The sequence below is a fragment of the Peromyscus maniculatus genome, chromosome 9 (genome assembly GCF_049852395.1).
Source record: "Peromyscus maniculatus bairdii isolate BWxNUB_F1_BW_parent chromosome 9, HU_Pman_BW_mat_3.1, whole genome shotgun sequence".
In the NCBI taxonomy this organism is placed as follows: Eukaryota; Metazoa; Chordata; class Mammalia; order Rodentia; family Cricetidae; genus Peromyscus; species Peromyscus maniculatus.
Window position 1 is genome coordinate 63,443,743 of NC_134860.1, and position 17,304 is coordinate 63,461,046.

General features: G+C 45.1%; 1 protein-coding gene across 5 annotated transcripts in view; it reads left to right on the forward strand.

Moving 5' to 3' along the window:
• Positions 1–1,530: 1,530 nt before the first annotated feature.
• Positions 1,531–17,304, forward strand: part of Fbxo16 (F-box protein 16) — a 57,114-nt gene continuing 41,340 nt past the window's right edge. For 4 of the 5 annotated variants that reach the window (XM_076545222.1, XM_016007246.3, XM_076545223.1 and 1 more), the window contains exons 1-3: positions 1,531–1,654; positions 6,563–6,698; positions 16,481–16,516. In XM_076545222.1, the coding sequence (XP_076401337.1) occupies positions 6,600–6,698; positions 16,481–16,516 (135 nt within the window). In that variant the 5' untranslated portion in view covers positions 1,531–1,654; positions 6,563–6,599. The remainder of the gene's footprint in view (positions 1,655–6,562; positions 6,699–16,480; positions 16,517–17,304) is intronic. The other variant, XM_006988785.4, reaches the window with a different exon arrangement.

The window sequence follows — 17,304 nt, forward strand, 5'->3', positions numbered from 1 at the left end:
ATCTCTACCTGCCTCCCCCAGGCCACCCCCTCACATCCCCAAAGGCTTTGTTTATTCATTTACATACAAGCTGGTCATTTGGAAAAAACCACTAGGTTGGAATCCAACCTAGGTTCTAATTTCAGCTTGGCCACTTTCTGATCCATTGTTAACATAGGCAAAGCGCTAACCTCCAATGAGACCCACTTTCCCCTTTTCATTTACATTGGAGATATGCAAATGCTGCCTATTTAAAAAGTTATGAAACGTGAGGCTGGCACAATGGCCAAGTAGGTAAAGGCAGTTGCTGCCAAGCCTAATCACCTGAGTTTGACCCCTGGACCTACATGATGGGCAGAATCGACTCCCAAAAGTTGTTCTCTGACCTCCACCCTTGGCACACACATGCCCACAAAGACATAGGCACACAAATAAATAAATGTAAATTTAAAAATACACTATTAAAAAATGAAGATGATGAAACATGTAGGATTTGTAGGACTGCTTAAGTTGAAGGAGAGTCCATTGTTTTAGCAAGAAAGACAGTGCGGGAAGCGGCTATTTTTGTTTTTGTTTTAGGTCCTGGGGTTCATTTTTGGTTAGTTGATAGTCATCAAAATTGCCTTGCACTGTGGCTGTGGCATGGAATTTCCAACTTCCTGGAATTCTCCAGAACTTGCTATCCTATCTGCTAGATCCCCCGAGCTTTACGTTGGTTATTTGCACATTGCACTGTTCAGTTTCTCTCGTTAGATTTCTCCTGTGTTTTAGACAGGGTTTTGGAGCACAGGCTGGTCTCCAACTAACTCCCTATGTGGCCGAAGCTGTCCTGGGATCCTTGATCCTTTTGCCTCCACCTCCTGAGGGCTAGGATTACAGGCTTGAGCCACCACACCAGGCTTCGCCTGCCTGCCTGCCTGCCTTCCGTCTGCCCTTCCTTTCCTTTTTAATCCTTGCGTTCTCTGGTTCTCACTACAAGGTGGGCGCTCAGTGCATTTAACTAATTAAATGTGACTGGATTTTAAAAACCCAAATTAAGAGTTATTCTTACGACGGCGTGCCATCTGCTGGTTCCCTGGTGTATCTGTCCTATCTGTCACTCAGCTTGGGACCGGTCCTCCATGACCTCCCTTTTTCTCTGCAGGTGCTTTTCTTCCATCCAACCAATTACAGATTGTTATTTCTTCTAACCCTCTTCCACCTTCTGGGCAGTCTTAAAATCTGTCACAATGGAGTTTGCGTTTCGGAGCTCCCGAGTGACCAGAACAGCATTACTGGGCATGCTCCGTAGGGAAGGGCTGTTTGGGAACACAAACGTAGCAAGCCTTGAAGGAAGATTTTTCAAGGCTTCTGGTTTCAGGATTGGATACAGCTTCCTGCCAGCAATCTATCAAGATGTTACAGCTCCTCCCACTCACCCTACAGCCACACTTTCTCCTTTTTATCTCTGTGCCCAATTTTGGAGCCAGCCCTCCCTTGGATGCCCCGGCCAATCAAGAGACCACACATTGTTGCCTAAGAGACCCCGGATGCCAGCGACAGGATTTATAGATAGTGATTGGACAGACTGCTGGAAGCGGTGAGGTGGGGGCTGGAAGGAGTCACAGAAAGCTGCCCTAGTGCAACGATGGCAACCCCAGAGCCAGAGGCTTGAAGGAGGAGGCCAGCTACTGAGGTGAGAACAGTGGGCAGGGCAGGAAAAAGACGGAGCTTCTCAGAGAGCGCCCTAGCTTCCCACAAGCCTTGCCGGGGCTCTTGGGGATTGCAGTCTGCGGCAGTTTCAGTGGTTGCTTCCAACCTATGAAATTAACAACCAACAATTACGTGCAGGTCAAGCATTAGCTTTTAAAACCATGCATTACAGCACTTATTTAGTTTTTAACTCGTTGAATATAAGGTGAATTCGTATTTAAATGTACCCATCCTCTAATTCCCGATACTGTGAGAGATTCCCCATGTCTGATGTTATTACCGAGTACTGTGGGTGAATTGTGTGTTGGCAGAGAAACTCAATCCTAGCTTTCGTTGTAACCTCCAAATAAAACCTGTCCTGAGTATTTCCTCTGTGCCAGGTTCATTATGTTCTGAGTTTTAGCGTACAATCCCACAAGGTTTAATCCTCAAACTGCCCCCTCCCCCTTCTCCACCAGGGCATCTCTTGAGTAACAAATATTTATTGAACATCTTTTTTGCACCAATGTGATTGGAATTGAGATGAGCAGTGTCGGAAGAACACACAAGCCCAAAGGGTTTCATGCCATGGTCCTTACAGTGGTCAGACTGTCAGTGGATCTGGACAGACTCCAGGGAATGACAGAACCAGGCTGAAAATTACCGGGAGTTGACCCAGACTTCATGTTGAGGAGTTGGGAGTCCACAGCCGTTAGTGAGATTCAAAGGTTTTTGAGTTGAAAAGTGACTTCACTGACTGGTCCTTTAAAACAAACAAACAAACAAACAAAAACTATTGGGTGTGGTGGCACAGGCCTATAATCCCAGCACAGGGGAGGGAGAGCATGTGGATCTTTGTGAGTTTGAGGCCAGCCTGATCTACATAGCAAGCTCCAGGTGAACTGGGGATCTGTCTCAAAACAAAAACAAAAGCAAGACAAAACAAAACAAATCTGAGGGCTGGGAATATAGTTCCATTGGTAGGGTGCTTGTCTAGCACGTATGAAGCCCCAATCCAGCATTGCAGAAATCAGGTGTGTGGTGCACACCTGTAATCCAGAACTTGGGATGTGAAGGCAGGAGGACCAGAAGTTTAAGGTCAGCCTTGGCTACATAAGCCCATTAGTGTGTCATGGTGATGGTGTGAACAACGGCTCAGAAGATTTAGAAGGCTAGACCAGAAATGCATGAGCACTGGGACCCCTGCTTGACTGTTGAACTTGAGCCTGGGGCCATATGTAGGGGATGGGCGTCCTGGGCCTTCTTTCTACATTTTTTTTTTTTTTTTTTTTTTTGGTTTTTCGAGACAGGGTTTCTCTGTGTAGCTTTGCGCGTTTCCTGGAACTCACTTGGTAGACCAGGCTGGCCTCGAACTCACAGAGATCCGCCTGGCTCTGCCTCCCGAGTGCTGGGATTAAAGGCGTGCGCCACCACCGCCCGGCTTCTTTCTACATTTTAATCCCCAGGAACATAAAGTGTAATGATGGGCAGTCATTAAAAGGAAAAGAAGTCCTGTGGAAGTACCAGCAACCTGTATCTCTGGAATAAGGTGAAACAATCTATCTACTTTGTCTTGGTAGACAGGGTCAACTTTTGTGTGTGTGTGTTGTATGGAAACTTCTGTCTTTTGAGTGGTAGCCAGTGGTCTATTCTGTGAACTTGTGTGTGCCTGCACACTGCAAATCTTCTGGGCTGGAGGGCAGAGGGGAAGATTGAAAAGGGATAATCACAAAAGACGAGGTAAGACACCTCCGTTGTCCTGCTTCTGCACGACTATCACCAAGATCTGTGCCTCCTGGCCAAGCCCACCTCCTGGAAATTACAGATGCTTTGAAGAAAACCTAGTCCAGAGTGGTGTTCAGACCTGAAGAACCAGCGAGAAGAAAACAGCCCGTGCAGACCCTTAGGGTGTCTTTGAGAAAGGCTACTTTATCTTCATTCAGATACGGTACCTAGAATACCACATACACTAGGAAGCAAGGGAGCTTCTCAGCTTAACACGGAGATTTTTTTTTTTAACCTGGGGGAAGCAGAATTTTAGCTTCCTGTGTATTTTTTTTTCTAGGAAGAAGATTCATAGCCTTTATCCCAGAGGCTTCAGGACTCTCAAAGATTTTTAAAATAGCTGCTGTCTTTAAAAAGGGGGAGAGGGTGCTGGGCACGGTGACAAATAGCAGTAATCCCAGCACTGGGAAGAGGGAGGAGGGGGGATTTTGAGATTGAGGGCAGCTTGAACTATATACCAAGTCCCTGTCTCAAGATAAAAACAAGCAGTGTACAATTTTCATCTGAACTTGATGGCGGTGCTTTATGTCGGTTGGTTGCCTGCTCACCTCTGCCTGTATTTCTGGCTGCTAGTTAACGATGCTGCAATGAAACCATTTCCTGTGCCTTTTGAAACCTAGCTAAAACTGTAGTGACTTAGATAATTAAACATCAGGAGCTGGGAAGGACCCGGAGGCTGCTGATCCGAGCCCAGGCTATGGTGGGAGAATGTCACCGAGGGAAGGCGTTGACTAATGATTCCTACCAGGGTATAAAACACGGGCTGCATCTTCAGCTGTCACTTTAACTTGAGTGAATATTACATATCAAGTGAGGACCTCAGAGATCTCAGATGTGGTGAACGGGGAAATCCCATCTCAGCTGAAAAGTAATGCATTCAAAATTTTCATCTATGTTTTTTAAAGCAGAGCCTCATTAGCCCAGGCTGGCTTCCCTTTGAGGATGACTTTGAACTTTTGGTCTCCTGAGCACTGGTATTACAGGCATGTGACACCATACCTGGGTTATGTGTTAGTGGGGTTAAACCCAGGGCATTGTGCATGCTGTGAAAGCGCTCTTCTAACAGAGTTACATCCAGCCCAGTTGGTTTTTCTGTTTGTTTGTTTGTTTGTTTGGTTGGTTGGTTGGTTTGGTTTTTCAAGGTTTTTTTATTTGTTTGTTTGTTTGTTTTGGTTTTTCAAGACACGGTTTCTCTGTGTAGTCCTGGCTGTCCTGGAACTCACTCTGTAGACCAGCTGACCTCAAACTCACAGAGATCCATCTGCCCTTGCTAACCGAGTGCTGGGATCAAAGGCGTGTGCCACCACCACCCGGCCTCCAATGGTTTTTAATCTGTTCAGTATTTAATGCTGCAGGTCATGTGTGGAGCCCTAGATTAGGCATTTGTAGGGTTGTCTCCAACACAGTTCGACCTGTGTGTGCAGCAAACCCATCTTCAGAGAGAAGGGAGGGTAGAAACTCCTGTCCCTTATAAAATATGTCATCGTGGCCCACCAAACAACAGGTTTTGGACACTCCATAAGTGACAAGTTCTCAGAAAGAATGAAGGAAGTAACTAGTTACTCAGGCCACCTGCCCATCAGCCACCTTGTCAAGACCTTTTTATCTCTCCCAGGTATCATTTTGGAGGTACACACACACATAGGATTTTAAAAACAGCACAAAGTGGGGCTGGAGAGATGGCTCGGAAGTAAGGGTGCTTGGTGCTCTTGTAGAAGACCCAGGTTTGAGTCCCAGCACTCACATGATGGTTCACAACGATCCATGACTCCAGTTCCAGAGGATCCAGTGCCCTCTTCTGACCTGCTAAGGCATCAAACATACACATGTGCAGGCAAAACACTCACACACAACAATAAAATAATAAATCTAAGAAAATTGTTTTAATTGCAGAGCCAGTATTTTTAAAATAATTGCACAAGGCTGATTTTAAAAAGGTTTCAAAAGCAGAAATATTCCAACTCACAAATGTGAAGAGGAAAAGGGTAGGTTGCTTCTAGGGGACAGAAATGCAGTCTGCTCAGGTCACTAATGTTACCCTCAATGACCACCTCATGCAGAAAAGGGTAAGTCCGTCTGTGAATTGATCCACTTAGCATCTGTTGTCAAGGAAGGGACCACTGGTGGTCCCCAAATGAAGCAAAAACAAACAAACAAACAAAAAACCCAGCATCTGGACACCTCTAAAATCAGCCAAACAGTGAGGAAAAAGAATTCCTCAAGGAAAATTAAAGTCCCTTAATTAAAAGTAGGCAGACTGTATACCAGATAGCTAAAAACAGCAAATTTCTCCCCAATAAACACACATCTGTCCATCTCCAAAGGTGTGGTCTTGCCCACTACATCAGTCTACTCCTTGAATATATCAGACTGGAACTCTTTTTTCTCAATGCTAAGAGTAGAGGAGGAGAGTTAATTAGACAAGACAAAAATTAGGTGTTTGTTTTAAGATAGAATCTCATAGAGTATCCATAGCTTGCCTGGAACTCTCAATGAAGACCAGTGTGGCTTTAAATTCAAAGAAATTCACCTACTTCTGCCTCCCAAATGCTGGGGTGAAGGGTGTGCACTTTTTTGTTGTTGTTGTTTGTTTGTTTTGTTTTTTCCAGACAGGCTTTCTCTGTGTAGCCCTGGCTAGCCTGGAACTAGCTCTTTAGACCAGGCTGGCCTCCAACTTAGAGATCCTCCTGCCTTTGCCTCCCAAGTGCTGAGATTAGAGGTGTGCACTACCATTGCATGGCAAAGGGTGTGTTTTATGTTGTACTGTACTAAATTTGAAGCATTTCTCTTTCTGGCCAGTAAACTTTGTTCTGAGCTAAGTATGACTCTGAACTTCCCTCATAATCCAGTGGTCTGATTCCTGTTCCACTCACTATCTATATGATCTTTGGCAGGGTGGGTAGCTTCAGTGAACCTCATTTTTTTCCCAGTGGTCTAAGTAGCTAAAACCCACAATTTCACCACCAGCTCATTGTAAGCTTGTATCAAATGTACGTCATAAAGTGTTTGACATAAACAAGGCCCTCAGTAAATATTCTACCCACCCATACCCTCTCTCAACATACAAAATTATGAATTTTTTCTGTGTTAGTTTTCAGAAGAGTCAATGATGTGTTTCTTCTGATAGGTGTAATCTTTCTGATGGAAGAATACCAGGTCATTTCATGATGGCATTTGCACCTCCAAAAAGCACTGATGGCCCCAAAATGCAGACAAAGATGAGCACCTGGACACCCCTAAACCATCAGCTGCTGAATGACCAGGTGAGTGGTCAGAGGTGTTTTATCATTTGGGTCCTAGAAGGCGGGGAGGAGAAGGTAAATTTCTGGTAGTCAGAATATGAGCAGGAATTGTTTAAGATGCTTTGATCTATGAACAAAAGACAAAACAAGAGGTTTATTTAAAAACAACAACTTTTTGTGTCTTTGCTATGTGGGCAAGACTAAAATTAGATCAGAGTTTTGCCCAAGGGAAAAGCTGTTGTTCTTTCCTGCATTATCTATCCCAGTGTGTCTTCTTTCTCCCATCGCTGGTTCCCCTTGGAGCCAACAGAATTTGAGGAAGGGAGGAAAGATGTCTAGGAGGTGTCCCCCCCCCAAAAAAAAAATCCCCACGTTTCTGGATGAAGTTGAGGTCACTTAGTGAATACATTTCAGCCGAGTACTCATGGTACTGACGTTCTCCTAAGAAGTCTATTTCCTAGTTTAATTCTGAGGAGACGCAAGTAAAACCCACCCGATCAGGGATTGCAGCCAGCGGCTGGGATGTGAGATTGGCAGAGCTCTGGGGTATTGTAGTCTTGCTTCTATGAGTTACTGAACTCTGATCAGTCCCTGGACATCATCAGGACCACACCTACTCCTCAACGAAACACAATCGGTTTCATTGTCTAAAACTGACCTCACTCTCTCCCCTCTCTACACCTGTCCTTCCTCCAGGTGAGAAACCCCACTTTATTCCATCCTGGGACCATAAAACCTCCCCTTTCCCTGTCAGGTGTGGGATTGGATTCTTCACCCCAATTTACAGGCTAATAAGTGAGTCTGTTGGTGGTGGAACAAAAGACAGTACTATCTCACAGTAAAGGACACGGGGATCTGGACAGGGACAAAGAACTTCCGCTCACAGCAGAGCTGTCAGGGTGAGCCTTCTGCATCAAGCCTAAACGCTGACCTGGTTGACCTCCACCAGGTGAGCGATGCCCATCACCCAGATAAGCACCTGGCACACAGTGGGTTTTCTAGCAGCTGAAGACCCGTGAGCACAGGGAATCTAATACTTCGTAGTAAACAATAAATATAAACTCCTCCCTCTTGGTTGCCTTCCTGCAACGTAACTTGTAAAACAGATCCAAGTGAAGAGGGCTCAGGGCCTTCACTTCTCAGTATGCCCAGACTCTTCAAATAGGGAGACCTGTGGAGGACTATCTATCTACACACCCTCGCCTCCATATCCCATTTGTTCTCTGGGTCTTTGAGTCTTCTCTCTAGATCTAGTCAACCAGCTCCATGTTCTCAGGTCACTTGCTCACCACCACCCCTTACCGGGCACAGTAACCTCCTGGCTGTTGTCACTGCCCCCATCTGACCCGCTCACTTATCCTCTACTAAGGCCCCAGAAAGATCTTTCTGAAATACCAATCCTATTAGGTGAGACTGAAAATGGGATCTACTCCAAAGGACAAATTCCAACCCCCCACGCATCCTTGGGGTCCCTTCAGGTCCTGACCCCCAGCCAACCTCCCAGCTTTTACCCCTGCCAATACCCACTGGCATTTGAAGCCAGCCAGGTAAAGTCCACAGTGCCACAGCTCCTGCCCTCATCACCTGTGAGCCAGCTTCAATGTCCCTCTGTAGCACCTTCCCCGCTTCCTGCCTCCTCTTGGCTCTCACTGCTGTTTCTGACTTTCCTGTTCAACGTTAGCCCATCAAGACCGATGTGTTCTTGCCCCACGCTCTGAATACACAGGTCTGGGAGTGGCTTCCAGAACACAAGTCCAGTCCTCTAACTGTTCTCTCTCTCTCTCTCTCTCTCTCTCTCTCTCTCTCTCTCTCTCTCTCTCTCTCTCTCCTCTCTCTCTCTCTCTCTCCCCTCCACTTCCATATGTGCAACTACGAGTGTACATGTGCATGCATGTGTGTGGAGGCCAAAGGACTTCAGCTGTTATTCCTCAGCTATGATCTACCTTGTTTTGTTTTGTTTTGTTTGTTTTTTTGTTTTTGTGTTTTGTTTTTTGAGACAGGGTTGCACATAGGCTTAGCTCTTACCAAGCAGGCAAGGCAGGCTGAGCTCCAGGGATCCACTGGTCTCTGACTCTCCAGCACTGAGTTTTAAACACACCGCAACTCCTTGCGGCTTTTTAGTGTGAGTTCTGGGGGATGCAGTTGAGGTCCTTGTATTTGCAACCACCTGTTTCAGCAACTGAGCCCTTTCTTGGATGTTCATTGACTTTTATCTTTGGGCCCTTCTAGCTCCTTCCTAGACTGGAGTCGGTCCATTGTTTCTGTAATCCTAACAAAGTGTTGATCCCTCCTGGCAAAACCTGTAGTCAAACCTGGCTAATCTGAGAACCAAGAACTTTCCCCTATTCTGATGTGAATCAGGAGTAAAGGAAGAAGGGGGTGTGTAAGAAATTGGAATCCTGAGAAATAAAGTGGAGCGATGCTAAAAGAAAAAAAGAGATACAAAACTGACCTAAGAGGAGAGAGAGAGAGATGGAAGAAAGGAGGCCTCGGGAACACGAGGACAGGCAGAGGCAGATGGAGCCTGGCCTCATAGTGCCAAATGAACGTATGGAAATCTTTTTCTTTCAGCACAACAATTATTTATTGAGCACCTGTTGTGACGCTCGTAGCTCTCCAACAGTTTATATAACAGTTTATCCCTCCAACTTCAGTGTCAAATTTGGAAATCTGTTTTCTCATTGAATTGTGAAGGTTTTGCACATATGTGGAAAAGTGACTTGAGTTGAAATACAAAGTTGTTGAATGTCTTGATTTTCAGAAAATTTCCTAGAAAAGTCTTGATCAATTTGGCCACTGTGAAGAAGAAAACGTATCTTAAGCTAGGCATGGTGGCATGTGCTTTTAATCCCAGATCTCAGAGGCAGAGGCAGGAGGATGTCTGTGAGTTCAGGACCAATCTAATTTACATAGTGAGTTCCAGACCAGCCAGTGCTGCATAGCAAGACACTGTCTCTGTTGTTTTTTTTTTTTTTAATTGGTGACAGGAGAGATGTTCCACAGTTAAGAGCACATATTACTCTTGCAGAAAACCACAGTTCAATTCCTAGCACCCACATGGGGTGGCTCACAACTTCCCCCAGTCCCAGAGAGATATGATACTTTTGTCTTCTTGGAGCACTTGAAGTCATGTGCACATACCAACACACAAATATAATTAAAATAAAATGTAAATATTTTAAAAGTACTTTCAGAGTCTCCAAAAGTACCCAAGTGCTTGTAGGTAGGATGATAAAGAAAGATCCTTTATTTGGCGGTGCTGGGGATTGAACACAGGGCCTTGCACATGTGAAACAAGACCTCTCCTACTGATGTACATTCCCAGCCCTGAGAGGTAGGTTTTGAGATGAGCATATAGGAATTAACTCTAAAGAAGGGAAGAGAAAGTATAGTGGCTATTCTTGTTTCTCAATTTGACTTCATCTGGAATTAACTAAAACCTAAGTGGCTGGGAACATCTGCAAGGGATTTTTCCTTAATTAAACCATTAAAGAGTGGAAGATCCATCCTTTAATCTAGGCCATACCTTCTAGTGGCAGCCAGAATAATATAAAGGACACAGAAGGAAGCTTGTTCTTTTTGCCTACTTGTTCTCACTGGCAAGTCCATTCCTTCACTGGCATAAGAGGCTACTTCTTCAGGATTCCAGTGTATACTGAAGATCAGCTGAGACATCCAGCCTGGTGGACTGAACAACTACTAGATTCTTGGACCTTCCATTGGTAGACAGCCATTGTTAGACTAGCTGGACCATAGCCTGTATGCCAGTCTAATAAATCCTGTATATTGTAGTGACATTCCTGCTGAGCTCCTGGCTTGGCTCCAGAGAGCAGCACCTAGACCTAATCCTTTCTTCGTTTAGCCACACCTTTTGTTTTTCTTACCTTTTGTTTATCTTATCACCCTATGTGAATCTTGTTTGAGAGTCGAGAATCAGAGAGTCCCCAAGGATCAAAGGCCTGTGCAAAACTTGGTCCAGGAAACCGGGAAAACCATGGTACCTGATAAATCAAGTAATTTGCACCTGGCATTTGGTCTCTGGGAGCTCCTTTTGGGTTGCTTTAAAGGTACAGAGATTAACTATCTAAACTGTAAAATAGAGTAAATAAATATGCCCTAGGCAAAGGGTTAGTGCTTCAGTCCTTCGAGGCTGGACCCCCCTACAGCCATGAAAGGCTAGATTCATTCTTAAGATGCCTCTGTGTCTTCGTTCCACAGACCCGCATGAACCCACACACTCATGTAGCGACCACACAGCTACATATATACATATGTAAGTTCTGTTCCTCTAGAGAACTCTGACTAATACAGAAGGGAAGGGTGTAGGTTGGGGGCCAAGAGTGAAGGGGACTGCAATGTAACTTCATGGTGTCTCCACTGGCCCCACAGGACACCAGCTGTCGTGATCCCTCCAAGTTGTCTCACAGTTCAGCAAGGAGGCCTGGCCTTTATAGTTGACACTGCCCTTCAGTGACCAGCTGCTCTCCCCTCCAAGGTCATGACCTTGGCCAAGGCAGCTTCTTTGAGCTCCTGGTTGTCAATGGATATGAAATAAATCCCTCAGTTCTAGAAAGGATCGATACAACATACCAAACATGGCCTGGTCTCATCCTTGTTCCTTAATGGCTTTGATCACATTTAATGATAATTTTTAGAGAAAACACTCATCATTCATAACTCCCATATTCAAAAACATCATCATTTAGTTGGTGTCTTGTTTCAAATGAATTTTTACAAAACATATATGCCATTGTGAACTCCTTTTTAAAAAATATTTATTTTTAATGTATGTTTGCTAGAGTCAAGGCAGTTATCCTGCCCATCCCTGCCCATCCCCTGGGGGGGGAGCGCGTGTGTGTGTGTGTGTGTGTGTGTGTGTGTGTGTGTGTGTGTGTGAGAGAGAGAGAGAGAGAGAGAGAGAGAAAGAGACAGAGAGAGACAGAGAGAGAGCACAGGTGACCATGGCCATGGAGCCCAGAAGCGTCCCTGGACCTGGAGTTACAGACAGTTATGCCCTACCCTACTGGGGTACTGGGAGATGAACCCTAGGTCTCCTGTAAGAGCCGCACATGATCTTAAGCACTGTGCCATCTCTTTAGCACCCATCCCCCTTCTATGGGGACAGGGTATCATGTAGGCCCAGTCGGCCTTGAACTCCATATGTAGCTACTGATAACCCTGTACTTCTAATCTTCCTGAATTTGCCTTTAAGCCCCACTTACGAGGAGCTGGAGGTTGAACCCAGGGCATCATGGGTGCTAAGCTAGCAGTCTACCTGCTGAGCTCCATCTCCAGCCCTCTGTTTTGTTTTGTAATTCTTGTCTTTCCTCTGTTCTGTAGTAGAATGTGAAATACATAATAACTAACTCAGCCTAAAATAAGAGACTCGGGATTTTACCTTCACAGCAGGTTTTCAGCAGGGAGACTGAGTTCAAATTTAGATAACTTAAAAAAAAAATAAAAGCATCATCAAGGTAGGCAAATGCAGCAGATTACAGAGTAATTTGGGCCCGGAGGATTCCTAGGGGAGAGTATTGTAATAGTACCTATGTTGCCAGGCAGGGTTGTAATTAGAAGGATCACGTTCCCCCACACGCAAAGTTAACCGTGGACAGGGATGGGCAGGATAACTGCCTTGACTCGAGCCGTTATTTCACTCTTGTATATGCATCCCAAAACATCATGTTGCACACCTTAAATATATATAATTGAAAAACACGAAAAGTGCACATCCCCATTTCTTTGGTGCGTGATTCGCGCATGTCCCATGGTGCCTGTAAAAAGGGTGTTCTGGGAGGCAGCACCTTGTTGCCATCCGTCGATCATAATTTAGGATTTCCAAAATAGCTCCCTCCTCCACTGCAGTGATGTCACATGAGGAAATATGCAATTGCAGTGTCAACAGACTAAAATAACAACCAAGGGATTTTGACTTAACAGCAGGCTGTGGGTAAACTGTGATATAAACAGACTGCAGCCGTCTGTGCGAGAAGAGCCATTTTAATATTCCCATTTTGAAGAGATAGTCTGTCTTCCAGCTTCTTAAAAAATGAAGACCCTGATTGCACGTCTTTGGAATGATAATTCACTCTAATTCAGGGAGTATACGAGTGCAAGTCCAACTGAGGGCTGACAGCAAAATGATTCGCCCCAAACAATATATATATAGTAGTGAAGCAGACTCAACCAGATCGGAGTCCTCTTGACTGAGTCGGGATGTGTCAAGCAGGAGAGACTGAGATATTTGGTCATTATTCTCCCTCTCCTCCTCCTCAGTGGAGATACTGTCTGTGAATGCCTGGGCTTGCTTGAAGTCTGAATAGATGTTGGTTTTTCCTTTTCTTTCCAATGCTTGGGCTCAAACCCAGGGCCTCACAGATGCTCAGCAAACACTGTCGCTGAGCACTGTCTCCCCCCCTCCCCCATCCTTCTTCTTACTTTTTAAGACATAGTCTCACAAAATTACCTAAGCTGACGTAAACTCACTCTGTAGCCTAGACAGGTCTTGAACTTGTGACCCTCCTGCCTCAGCCCCCTGAGTAGCGGGGATGACAAGCCTGCACCACCAGGTCTGACTGAGACATTGTGTTTGCGGTAACCTGCTGCGTGACCGAACCCACTTCCCACCTTATTCCTTTCCTGACACCTTTCTGTGGACTCTGCTTCTCCCGTGAGTGCCCCTTTGTTACCAGGAGCCACACCCTCCGGGAACAATAGGACGGTGCAGCCCAGCCCCCTTTTGAAAACTTACTGATGATATCAAGACCCAGTCTTCTTCCCACGCCAGGCAGAACACTGGAAGAAGTTCCACGAGACATTAGGGCTTCAAGGTTGGTGGGATTCACCTACAATCCTAGAACTCAGGATGCTGAGGCAGGAGAAGATTGGTTCCAGGCCCTCTAGGCTCTATAATAAGTTCCAGGCAGCCAGGATGGAGAAGACTACGATTATAGTGAAAAACCAAGATGCAGAGTTAAGCTGACTAGGTAGTTCATTACCAGAGTCCCTCCCTCCCTCCCTCCCTTCATTCCTTTGTTTTCCCCTTCTTGTCATTTCCTTTTCCTGTTTTTTGGATATGGGGTCTCTTGTAAGCCAGACTAGCCTTGAACTTACTGTGTACTTGAGGGTAAACTTGCACTGATCCTCCTGTGTCTCTGCTTTCCAAGCGGGGGGAGTGAAGCTATGCTTGGCCTTTGTTCTTTTTGTTAGTTAGCCCAATCGTGCCCCAAACTTACTGTCTTCCTGCTTCTGCCTTCCGAGTACAGAGACCACAGTCCTGTACCACCCTGCCCAGCTAGACCCAATGGTTTGTTTATATATTTTTTAAAAAATGTGAACAAAGTCACTTCTATGGGAGTCTGTCTGTCCTATGTAAAATAAGGAAGTTGAAGAAAGAGCTCTTTAGGGTTTTTTATTATTTACTTTAATATTTTTATTTATGTGTATATGTGTGTATGGGTACGTTCACATGAATGCAGTGCCTACAGGGTCCAGAAGAGGGTGTCAGATCTCCTGGAGTTGGAGTTCAGGTTGTTGGAAGCTGTCAAGTGCTCTTAATCCCTGAGCCATCTCTCCAGCCCCTCTTTAGGATTTCTTTCCGCTCTGACCTCCTGTGCCTCAGAAACCTTTTCATTATCATTGTTTGACCGGCAGTGTCGCTGAGAGTCTGCCATGAACCCTGTTCTTGCTGGTTCTGGGGAGAGAAAGGGCTTCTCATCTGTATGGGGAGGTAAAGTGAACAGAAACTACTAGAGACACAACCAGACACTCACACTTGGCGTAGTGGAGCACGCCTTTAATTCTAGAACAGGAAAGGCAGAAGCAAGTGGATCTCTGTGACTTTGCGGCCAACTTACATGAGTTCCAGGTTAGCCAGGGCTCCATAGAGAAACCATGTCTCAAAAACCAAAACACAAAAACCAGATACTCTCCAGCCCCTGGGGAGCATGAGTAGAGCCGAAAGGGGAGGGGCCCTGGGCATCAGAATTGCATAAGCATTGGCGACTTGGCTTGAGGAGGTATTGGTAGAAAAGAGTTCCAAAAATATTTGAATCCAGATTTAGTTTTGTCTCTTCTGTGCTTTCTACACTCTCTTGTATTTGCATGTGAAATCCTGAATTTATCTATTGTCATTGCTGTAGGACCATAGCATCCCAGTGGCAGTGACTGGGGTGGGAAGAGGCAAGAGTCTTTTTTTTTTTCCTTCTCTAATATGCAAAAAGTATCTACATGTGGTGTATGAGATTCCTTGGACAGGAGAGTGAAGACTTCTCATGCACTTGTGGAAGCCGCTATTTCAGCCCCCATGTCAATGTGCCCTTCACAACCAGAGTGTGAGAGTCTGAAAAAGGAAAGGTTGACCTGCCGGCAGCATAAAGCCAACTTCTCATCCTCCACAATCAGGAAGGAGCAAGGTCTGCACAGCCTCTCCTAGCTGGCACATGCCTGCAGGGCTCAAGAGCTGTAACATCGATCCCCATTTGAAAGCTGACAGAGGGTGTCTGTGTTGGCGCGGGAGACACAGTCACATATGTTCATTATTCTCTCTTCTTCTCTTCATAACCCCTCCTCTGCCAAATATACCCATGTTGGTCTTCTCCCCTTCCCATGCTCAAATCTACATATGCTCTGAGGCTCAGAAAAATATCAACATATACATTCACTCTCACTGTACTGCAACATCCATAAGGCCATCAGTTCTTGCAGTCACACCCATTGGAATGTACTATCTGGGGTACTTGTGATATGCTATACCAGCACTCTGCTTGGATGTGTCAAACAAGTATGACATGGTTTGTCCAAAATAGTGTATAAGAGCAAACGTATGCAGACACAAAGTTGTAAGCCCAGAGGCACACATATATAAATTACTAATTTTATATCTCAGTGTCCAGGATGCGGAAACAACAGGATAGATACCTAGGGTTTTTGCTGGCCAGCCAGCCTAGCCAAGCAGATGAGCTTCTGGTTCAGTGGGAGGCCCTGCCTCAAAAAATAAGTTGGAAAAAGATTAGGGAAGATACCTGATGTTGTTTGGCCTCTACACACGCACACACACATGTGTGAAAACAGAACTGCTTATTTATATATTTTACAAGTTCTTATGTGATTAATATTGAAAACTTCCAGGAGCTCCATTTTCTTATTTGTCCGTGTTCTTTCTCTTCCCTATTTCATTTCTCTTAAAGAACAATTTCCCAGTGAGTCATGGTGGTACACACTTGTAACCCCAACACTTGGGGGACAGAGGCAGGAAGATCAAGTTGGTTGGGCCAGCTTGGACTCTAAAGTGAGGGCCAGGCCCACCTGGGCTACAGAGAGAGACCCTGTCTAAAAGGAAAAAGGAAGGAGGCTAGGAAGAAAGAAAGAAGGGAGGATAGGCTACTTCTTTCGTATGAATTATCCCATACACAGAAACTAAAAAAAGAGGCCTTGCCTGGCTTAAAAGTAAGTAAAGTGGGCTGGTAGTGTAGTTTAATGATAGAGTGCTTGCCCAGCATGCACAGAGCCCTGGGTTTGATCCCTGGCTCTGCATAAACCAGACATGGTGGTGTAGTTTGTAATCCAAGCACGCTGGAAGTAGAGACAGGAAGGCTGGAAGTTCAAGGTCATCCTTGGCCTACATAGAGAGTTCAAGGCCATTTAATAAACAAATAAAGCGACCTCTCGGAAATGCAAGCTGTCTCTTCATTCTCAGGTGAGATGGTGAATCCTAACTCGCTGATCCTTTAACCGTTTTGCTTATGATGGGCATCTTGAACCACGATGCCCAAAGTGACCCTGTTTTCTTCTATTTGCTGTAGGTGTTTGAAGAACGAAGAGCTCTGCTTGGAAAATGGGTAAAGCATTTAAAATATACAGGGCTGCTGGGATGTCTGAGTTGCAGAGTACTTGCCTAGCCTTGGGTTCAATCCTCAATACCACAAGATAGAGAGGTAGATGATAGAGGAGATAGATCGATGATAGATAGATAGATAGATAGATAGATAGATAGATAGATAGATAGATAGATAGATAGACAGACAATAAAATATGCCTGTTTCTGCATCATGGTATACTATCTGTTTTAGTCTATTCAAACTACTATAATAAAAACCATAGGCCCAGTGGCTATTTTTTTTCTTAGTTCTGGGGTTTGGAGAGTCTCAAGAGCAAGGTGCTGGTGCTGGGTGTCTGGTGAAAGCCCTCTTGAGCAGCCGTCTTCCTGTCTCCTGAAATGGCAGAAAGGGGGGAAAGGGTTCTCTGGGATCTGTTTTGGTCCTGTTGAGGGCTCCACCTCCCGAAGGTCCCACCTACTTCCCACCCCCCAATCTGCAGGTTAAGATTTCATGTTGGTTTTAATTTTTGTTTAGATTTATTTTATGTGTACAAGTGTTTTTGTGTGCATGTGTGTATATGCACCAAGTGGGTGCCTGATGCCCATGGAGGCCAGGAAAGGGGCGCATACCTTTAATCCTAGCACTCAGGAAGCAGAAGGAGATGGATCTCTGAGTTTAAGGTCAGCCTGGTCTACAGAGCTAGTTCCAGGACAGCCAAGGCTACACAGGGAAACCCTATAATGAAAACCCAAATGAATGAATGAATGAATGAATGAATGAATGAATGAATGAATAAAGATTTCCACGTG